This window comes from Rana temporaria, chromosome 1, assembly GCF_905171775.1.
Source record: "Rana temporaria chromosome 1, aRanTem1.1, whole genome shotgun sequence".
Lineage (NCBI taxonomy): Eukaryota > Metazoa > Chordata > Amphibia > Anura > Ranidae > Rana > Rana temporaria.
The window spans coordinates 7,723,989-7,734,280 of record NC_053489.1 but is presented as its reverse complement, the minus strand read 5'-3'; the positions used below and the strand labels follow the sequence as shown (position 1 = coordinate 7,734,280).

The 10,292-nt window shown below is 48.4% G+C and overlaps 1 protein-coding gene across 1 annotated transcript; it reads right to left on the bottom strand.

Annotated features, from left to right (window-relative positions):
- Nucleotides 1-564: 564 nt before the first annotated feature.
- LOC120924382 (nuclear factor 7, ovary-like) lies at nucleotides 565-3,348 on the bottom strand. Its single transcript, XM_040335314.1, has one exon. It carries the CDS (start codon nucleotides 3,292-3,294, stop codon nucleotides 1,717-1,719), a length of 1,578 nt encoding a protein of 525 aa, XP_040191248.1. The 5' UTR covers nucleotides 3,295-3,348; the 3' UTR covers nucleotides 565-1,716.
- Nucleotides 3,349-10,292: the final 6,944 nt, after the last annotated feature.

The following is a 10,292-nucleotide window of genomic DNA, read 5'->3' as shown; positions in this document are numbered from 1 at the left end:
AAATATGTTTCCAATGAGATCCCTCTGCTTTGTGATGTTTTGCCACTCAAATAATTTCACATATTGGAAATAACACCTCTACAGTTCTTATGGAGCACATTTTAGAGGCGTTTTGCATGTATTACCAGTCATTCAAATGTAAAGTGTAAGTTGGAAACCTCACCAAAGATGCGGCCATTGGGAGTTTGAATGTAGCCTATGTAGCGCTACCCCCGAAGGAGCCGCTGGTTGATTTGGGATCTACTCTCTTTTGGCTCAGCTTACTCCTATTAACTAACTCAAACCCTCCCTTGACACATCAGAAACTTGGTGGTTGAGATATTGTGACCTCTGTTGGGCTGGGGTCACAATAGCAGCAATAATATAACAATAGAATTACCTGCTGTTAGGGACGGTTCCTCCAGGCAAGAAAATACACTCTACACTAAGGTGACCAGATTTTTTAAATGAAATCCGGGGACATTTTTTTTTACTGGTAATGGTGGCCGCCACCACCACCCAACTCACAGCCTGTCAAGTCGTACTCTCCGGGCCCCGGCTACTACTGGGTGGGGAGCAGAGGAAGATCACTCTACCAGGGAAGGCAAGAAGATAGGCAGGTGCCTGGCCGGGACTTGAGCCAACGCAGAAGCGGGGAGGGTGTAATTCTGATGCCCCAGATCCTGTTAAAATCCAATTCGGGGACAAAACCGGGGACAGACTTGATCTTTATGAAAACTTGAGGGAACAAGCATAGGTTTGAATTATGAACACAACTGGTAAGCAATGACTCACTATGATTCGCAAGGGCCCTTGCATGAATCAACAATTAATGACAGTAGGAAAAACCTAACTGAGAAATGATACCACTCATTTAAGATAGGCAGTCTATGCTTGCGAGCGCCCTCTAGCGGGCAGTTCTGCAGAACAGTTAATGTCCACGTCGCGGCCGGTTGGTGCACGTGAAAAATTGTAATCCAAGGTGGCAATCAATGAGGGAACTTAAACAACGAAATGTCAGGGACAGCAACGTTTGTGAACTAACACTCGTCAGTGTCAGTCACTTCTATGAACACTCAAACAGTTAACTGGGCCTCTAAGTTTCGGTTTGAGGCCGAAAACGTGTCTCTGGCCTGTGAGGTGGCTCTAGGTGTCTGTGCAAAACGGAGAGTCAGAAGTTGAGCATGTGCTCTCTCACCCGACAAGCCGATCCGCCTGAGTTCTCCTCAGAAGGCGCGCTGGTAAATCACCGCTCCACAGCACAAGGATCCCGGACGAGGGTGCTCCACTGTTTCAGTTGTCAGCTGGGTTGCCTCTACGATCTTCGGGTACACGGGCTGGGTGCTGGAGTCTTGCTTCCTTCCGGACGGCTAGTCTCTCAATGGATTTAGGCCCAGGCTTCTGGCCTAGTAGCACGGCTGTACTCTGTCAGCAGCTCTGCAGAGGAGAGAAGTGCAGGTCCCGAGAGAGCGAGAGTAACCCCTCCCTTTCCTTAAATAGCCCCTCCTATCCTTCTGAGTGGCTGAGCAGAATTGTCACGCGTTCCAATGGTGAAGAGCATTGCGGGAAGTGTAGTCTGTTCCCTCCTAAGAGTCAATGGAGTCCATCTCTCCTGCTACTCGCAGTCCCGCAATGCATAATTTTATAACAATGTCCAACATATTTACAAATGTGGATAAAGTTCCAGCGGGGATGACCTGTCGTAGGTCTTTGACAGGATGACCCCGCTACACCTATTTACTGCTTCCCCCCACAAATCCTAACATAACCCTCCCACACTCCCAACACAGCATAGAGGGGCTCGGTAAAGGCGGCACTGAAGGTGTGGAGGTGTCTGGTTGTACCACACACAGAATAGAAGGAAATCTGTCCACCTTCGTAATCCAGAAAGATCCTGACTCTATGACTGGAGGCATTGTCAGGTAAAGGTATCACTTTCCAGTTATGTACCACTCCATACCTATTTTTATATCTGTAAAATCCCCAGGACTTATTATTAATTCCTATCTGTGACTGATCCGTCTTATTCCTCTCCATACTGGGGTAACACATTCCAACCCTCCAGTTACTCGATTCCCCGACATCCACTTCCCAATAATGTTGCCCCGAGGAAAATTTCTGACTGCTCAACACGAGAGCAAAACGCTGAAATCTCTCCGGTCTTTCCGGGTGTCTCTGGCTTGTTTTTGACCAGGATGCTGTTTTCTTATCATCGGATATAAGTAGATTATTATTAGCTGTGTTCACGTCCAGTAATATGTCTGTGGCTTCCTGTACATAGAAGCATCCATTGATCCCTTTTATTTCATCCAATAAAGTGTTAGATATGTGGTTAATCCAAGCCACGTCCAGAAGCCCTCCATCACGGAGCTGTGTGTCGTGTCTCTTTGGATTCTCATTATCTCCATCCTCACACAAGTCACCTATGTCGGCTCTCTGTAGGATAGTAACTGGATCCTTCGTTTTACACAGCTCCTCGATGATGCCCATCTTCCTGGACAACTCGACCTTCTTCATTTCCAACTTCTGGATTTGATCCGACATGTTAAGTAAGGCTTGCTCTGCCCGGCCAGAGATGTCACTCAGGACTCGCTTTTCCAAGTCTTCCAGTTGTCTCCTAAGGTCTCTAAACAAGGCAATGGCCCTCTCTGTGCCACCAGCTACTTCTTCTTGCACTTTTCTCTGATGTTCCTGCAGACTCTGGACATTTTTCTCGGCCTCGTCTCTCCTTGTAGCCAGTTTATAAAGAACATTTGCCAGGAAATTCTTCTTTGTTTCAGAGGCCTCGTCCAGTGACTCCATCTGGTGACCTTTGTGCTCCCCGATCAGACAATAGACGCAGACACAGGTAGAGTCTTCCTTGCAGTAATACTCCAGGCTTTTTTTATGAAGGGAACATTTCCTGTTCTCCGGAGAAGCGGCGGGATCAGTTATAACGTGTTCTGGTGACTTGCTGTGGACTCTCAGATGATTATCACACAGAAAAGCTTCACACAGCTGACAGGATCTAACAGCAGATACAGGAGTGTGAATGCAATAAGTACAGAAGACCCCGGACTCCTTCTGATCGGGCTGAGTAGACTGGAAATTCTCCAATATCTTCCGTAGTGTTATGTTCCTGTGCAGTGCAGGACGCTCCTGGAACTCCCCTCTACATTCAGGACAGGAGTAAATTCCAGACCCCCCCTGTGTGTCCAGCACGAGATCGATACACTCCCGGCAGTAGTCATGTCCACATTTCAGCATTACAGGATCCGTATAAATGCTCAGACAGATGGAACATTCCAGCTCCTTCATTAGATCAGCAGACGCCATCTCTGTAAGCAAAATGAGAAATGAAACTGAAAGTCTCAGACGTTTAGAAAGAATGCGGAAATACAGGCTTTGTAATATGAAGGTGGGGCATGGAAAAAATATATAAGAATATCGCACGCTAAAAATGTATCTGTGGGGGTTAACCACTTCCATCCCGGGCTTTTATACCCACCTCCATACCAGGCCTATTCTGGCACTTCTCTCCTACATGTACAAATCATAATTTTTTGGCTAGAAAATTATGCAGTACCCCCAAACATTATATATGTTTTTTTTAGCAGACACCCTAGGGAATAAAACGACGGTCATTTCAACGTTTTATCTGTTACGGTATTTGCGCAATTATTTTTCAAACGCCTTTTTTGGGGAAAAAATTGTTTCATGAATTAAAAAATAACAAAACAGTAAAGGTAGCCCAATTTTTTTGTAAAATATGAAAGATTAGGTTACACCGAGTAAATAGATACCTAACATGTCACGCTTTAAAATTGCGCACACTCATGGAATGGCGCCAAACTTCGGTACTTAAAAATCTCCATAGGCAACGCTTTGAATTTTTTTACTGGTTACCAGTTTAGATTTACAGAGGAGATCTAGTGCTAGAATTGTTGCTGCCACTCTAACGCACGCGGCAATACCTCACATATGTGGTTTAAACGGCGTTTACATATGTCGGCGGGACTTGCGTGTGCGTTCGCTTCTGCGCGCGAGCTACCGGGGACAGGGGCGTTTTACATTTTTTTTATTATTATTATTTATTTATTTTACATATTTATTTATTTTTGTACACTGTTTTTATTTATTTTTTATTTTTTTATTACTTTTATTACTATTACAAGGAATGTTAACATCCCTTGTAATAGGAATGTGTGTGACAGGTCCTCTTTATGGAGAGATGCGGGGTCAATAAGACCTTCCCCTCCCCCCACATCTCTCCTCCAGGCTGGAAACCATGAGATCGGTGAAAAAAATTCACTGATCTCATGAATAATGTGGCTTAAAGCCGCAATCGCGGCTTTGTTTACTTACGGGACCCGGGCGTGACGTCATCACATCGCGCCCGGTCCTCCGACGGTCATAGAGATGACTGGTGACCATCTGGTCACCAGTCATCTCTATACTTCCTGCCAGCGCCGGACGATTCTTTCTCCGGGCCCCCGATGGCACCGGATGGCGGCGGGAGGGGGGGGATGTCCCCTCCCGCCGCCTGTAAGAACGATCTAGCGGCGGAACCGCGATGATCGTTCTTATGTTGTGCAGAATCGCCGGCACAAGAGAAGGATATCTGAATGATGCCTCTAGCTGCCCCCATCATTTAGATATCCCCCCTTCAAAGTCCAGGACGTCATATGACGTCCACTTTGGATGGTAGAGCCACTTTGTGGACGTCATATGACGGTGGCTGGTATTGAAGTGGTTAAACTATGGTTAACATCCCTCCCTGATTCCTGGTGTAGCATTACCCCCGGAGGAGCTGCTGGATGTTTTGGGTGTCACATTTACCTCATGGCTCCTACGTTTCTAAATATTAAACAATACATTCATGATACAAAACATATTGTGAGGAATGCAGGAATATATAAATAAAGTAAAAAAAATGTATAAATATATATGTGAAAAGGCGTCCACATAGAAAATCCAAAGTGATAATATTCCAGGTGAAAACAATTAAAGTGTCCAAAGGAAAACAAAACTTCAAGAAATCTTCTTAACCTCTTTCCCACCGCGCTATAGACAAAAGACGTCTACAGCGCGGTGGAGTTATTCTGGGAGGACGTCCTCCCAGAATCCTTCACTCGCGCGCCCCCTGGGGCGCGCTCCCAGAATTATCTGTGAGCGCCGGGTCTAGAAGAAAATGTCATGACGCCGGTTCCTCACTCTCCTCTCTGTACCGATCGGTACAGTGTGAGAGGAGAGGGGGGAGAGCGGAGGCAGCAGCAGCTTCTGTGGCTGGATCTGTGACAAATGCCGTCACAGATCCATCCCTCCCTCCCTGTGCAATACTCTGCAATAACACCCATACTCTGCAATAACCCCCCCATACTCTGCAATAACCCCCCCATACTCTGCAATAACCCCCCCATACTCTGCAATAACCCCCTATACTCTGCAATAACCCCCCCATACTGTGCAATAACCCCCCCATACTCTGCAATAACCCCCCCCATACTCTGCAATAACCCCCCCATACTGTGCAATAACCCCCCATACTGTGCAATAACCCCCCCCCCCATACTGTGCAATAACCCCCCCCCCCCCCATACTCTGCAATAACCCCCCAATACTCTGCAATAACCCCCCAATACTCTGCAATAACCCCCTATACTCTGCAATAACCCCCCCATACTGTGCAATAACCCCCCATACTCTGCAATAACCCCCCCATACTGTGCAATAACCCCCCCCCCCCCATACTCTGCAATAACCCCCTATACTCTGCAATAACCCCCCCATACTGTGCAATAACCCCCCATACTCTGCAATAACCCCCCCATACTGTGCAATAACCCCCCCCCCATACTCTGCAATAACCCCCCAATACTCTGCAATAACCCCAATACTCTGCAATACCCCCAATACTCCGCAATACCCCGCAATACCTGCTAATATGACAGAGACAAGATATATATATATATATTTTTTTTTACAGAATTTTCAGTGTTTTTACTTTTATAGCGCAAAAAATAAAAAACCCAGAGGTGATCAAATACCACCAAAAGAAAGCTCTATTTGTGGGGGAAAAAAGGACAAAAATTTCAGATGGGCACAATGTTGTATGACTGAGTAATTGTCATTCAAATTGTGAGAGCACCGAAAGCTGAAAATTGATCTGGTTAGGAAGGGGGTTTAAGTGCCCAGTGGTCAAGAGGTTAATTTGAGACCTTTCACCACACCAAAGTGCTCAGTGACTCCACACCCATAAGAATTGCGCTTACCAATACCATATGCCTTGCATTCTCATGCTTGGCACAAACAGCAAAATATTTCTCCACACGAACTGACCAATTCCACCAGTGATTCTCACAAGCCGAATCGTTGTTCCACATGAAAAGTAAAGTGACTTCAATGGTGAAGTATATCAAACTTGTTTATTAAAACCAGGAAACAGCTTCACACATTGCACTCACATATGATACAGCAAATCAAGGCACTTCAATATTAGTGAACTAAGCAGCGGGTTCCTCACAGGTGATTATCTTGTTGCATTATGGTCACAGCGGACCTAAATAAAAACCGTCAGCCTCACGCCCTGCTCCGTTCGTCTCACTCGTCACTTCAAAAACACACTACACATGCGATGGTCCTCGGACGCTTCCTTGGTGTGCCGTGTAACTTCCCCTAGACTAGTTTCGTCCCTCAATATTTGTTTATGTAGCTCTACCCCCAAAGGAGCCGCTGGTTAAAGCGGGAGTTCCGCGGGAAAACGTTTTTTTTTAAAGACGTTTTTGTAAAACTGATGGTACAACGAAAATTGTACTCACCAGTCTCCTAGTCGCAGCCGCCACCAGGACGATTTCCCCCAAATGTAGATTTTATAAAATCTGATGATGGACATTGCCATCTTAACTGCTGGCACCGTGAATCCCTCCTGTATTATCTTCCGGGATGCAGTGTCTCCTGAGAATCCCAGGAGACGCGCCGTGTTTGAAATCTCGCGATATCTCGCGGGTCACGTGACTAGTCACAGCGGGGAGTGTCCTTTTCAGGATGCTGCCGGCTGTTGTCCTAGCAACTATGCAGTGTGACGGCGAGCCGCGCCGTCAACACTGCATAGTTGCTAGGACAACGGCCGGCAGCGTCCTGAAAAGGACACTCCCCGCTGTGACTAGCCAGACTAGTCACGTGACCCGCGGGATTTCAAACACAGCGCGTCTCCTGGGATTCTCAGGACTTGCTCCCAGGAGACATAGCGCTGATCGGGGATTTTTCTAAACCACGCCCACTCCCGCGGGGAAATGTGAGTGACAGCTCACAAAAGGCCCTCATTCCAAGGTAAGGAGGCCTATTAAAAAAATAAAAAAAACGGATAGATACAGTACAATGGCTGCTGGTTTTAACAAGCAAAACTTGACAATTAGGGTGAACCACCGCTTTAATTTGGGATCGGCCTGCTAAGTCACCCTGGCAATGTCTAAGGGTGCAATTTGTGAGAGTAACAAGAGTGAGTGGAGGTCCAGACATCCAATAGGGGGATTTCAATGCTTTATTGCCCAGGCCAAACACGGCCAACATTTAACACAATTCAGGAAGGTCAAAGTTGATGAAGGAAGAAAAGAGGAACACGCGGTATCAGGCCTGGATATAGAACTGAGCAATACTCTGCTCTGCATTGAACCAATTGTATAACACGTCGCCACTCTGCTCAAAGTGGATCTAATGCCACCGGACAGACCCCCTATGATAGGCCTGGCAGCCGGAGCGTCACTCTGAGTACTACTGGGAGAAGCAGGTCTCTCACACAGACCCATAGGCGTGCGCACAGGGTGTGCCTGGTGTGCCCAGGCACACCCTAATCACCCCATGTGCATTAGTGTTATCGCTCTGTGTAGCAACAGGAGCATGGAAAAGATTTCCTTCTTACCAGTTTTGCCATAAGAGAAGTGTTTATGCTCTTCTCTTTCACTGTGCCAGCAGGGAGATCAATGTGCCAGGGGCATGTATATGTAGATACATACACATGCATGTGTGTTTGAGCTTAGGGGTGCACACCCTAAAGCATTAGGCTGCGCACACCTATGCACAGACCTGTCTCTAGGGCCCCTGCCACAGGCCAATTTCAATAGAGAACTTAAATGAATGAAGAAGAAATAAAAGAATACTCCCAGCAAACTGTTCTATAGATGGTCCCCGGATGACAGTAAGCATACCTGTCAGCGGCCCGGACACCCGATCCCAGACAGGGATCCCGTCAATAAGTCTTGAAACCCAGCGGAACGCTGAGGTTCTCCCTCTCTACAGGATGAGGTTCACTGCAAGGTTCAGTTCTGGCCAGGTGGGCCATGCTGGCGGGGTCCATGGATGCGCTGAAGGTGGGTACCGCACCTGGAACGGGGACCCCGCGGGAAAAAGCACACCGAGCACATGACCTCCCTCACGGATATACCCTCTCCCAGCATGCCCCGCGAGGGAAAACATCCTCTGATGGGAGAAGAACTGCTCCGCCAGAACCCCCCTGGCGCCAGCTGCCGGCCAAAGGTGACATTGCACTCCCTGACCACAGACTGACCCAGTGGTCTTCCGAAATGACAGAGGTCCAAATTTAAACAAACATTTAGAAGGGAGCAAGGTAACTCTCCCTTCCCCACTAAATTTAGGCGTCGTGCCCATGCTGAAAGCAAGGGGGGCGCTACATTTAGAAGTAAAGGAATGTCCGCAACAGGTGCTCTTTGCTGTGCTCTTTATTACCCAGCCGGGTAAAAACAATGGCCCAGATTCTGGTATAATTGCGCTATATTTGCGCGGGCACAGGGATTTTGCCCTGCGCCCACGCAAATATTTTGCGCTGCCCTCGATTCACGGAGCAGTAGCTCCGTGAATTGCGAGGGCGCGCCGGCAAAATTGCCCGGCGTAAGCGCGCGCAATGTAAATGATCCCGCCAGGGGGCGGGAATCGTTTAAATTAGGCGCCCTCCCTCGCCGAGCGTACAGCGCATGCTCCGTCGGGAAACTTTCCCGACGTGCATTGCGGCAAATGACGTCGCAAGGACGTCATTTGCTTCAAAGTGAACGTGAATGGCGTCCAGCGCCATTCACGAATCACTTACGCAAACGCCGTGAAATTCAAATTTCACGGCGCGGGAGCGGCGGCTATACTTTAGCATTGGCTGCCCCTGCTATTAGAAAGGGCAGCCTTGCGCTAAAGTTGCCGTACGGAAACTCCGTACCTGGCTTGCGCGGGGCCCGCGCAAGTTTGTGAATCAGTTGGTAGTATGCAATTTGCATACTACACGCTGATCACAATGGGAGCGCCCCCTAGCGGCACACGCAAGAATGCAGCCTAAAATCTGCGAGGCATAAGAGCCTTATGCCGCGCAGATTTTAGGCTGCAGTCGGTGTAACGAGGTTCCTGAATCAGGAGCACTCGTTACACCGGAGCAAGTAAGCAATTGCGCCGTGTAACTTATGGTTACACGGGCGCAATTGCTTCTTGAATCTGGGCCCTTAAGCTTAAACTTGTAGTGAGGAAAGTAAAGTTGAAGAAGAAAGATGAACAGCAGGCTCAGGCGTAATGATAGGAAACAGTCCTGCTCCCAAGCGTAACACTCTCTTTGCGCCACTTTGCCCACTATGTGAGTGGGTTTAGTGTACCCGGACAGGCCTCTCTCACTGACCTGGCAGCCGGATTATCACTCGAACAATTGTAGGATAAAGTCTCTGCCACAGACCCTCCTTGGTGAACTTCAGAGAGACGCCCCTGCCACAGGCCCTCTCTGATTTGTAGTTACAGAGATAATTCTCCTTAGATAAAGTACGCCTGAATCTCCTTCAACTTGTCGCCCAGGTACCGATTGACAGGGGGATCAATCCTTCAGTGTCCGGTTACCTCGATCCCCCCCGGTGGTTTGTCGAGGCCTTTTTGGATCGCCAGCCTTTCAATGGCGCTCCTCAGACGGACTCCCCACCGAACAGCAGTACAGCTTGGGATCCTCAAAAGGTGGGAACCCAGTCACTCGCTGGGTCCCCGTCGCTGCTCAGATGCTCCGGACCAACATGGTCCCGGAACAAGGAACACCGCGTGGCACGCACGCCCCGGCCAGGTAGGCCATAACGCCGGGGCGCCGTGATGTGGTCACCCTAAAGGTGGGTGCCACACTGGACGAAGGAGAACCCAGAACCCATGGCGTCTGCCCCGTAAATGCCCTTCCCCAGCATGCACAGTGAGGCCAAACCCTCCTGATTGGCTGCTGGGAAAGAGCACCCAAACCTTGACTCCACTGCTGCCACCTGCAGCACCGGGGCTGGAAGAACACCCCAGTGCAACATAATAAGACTACAGCA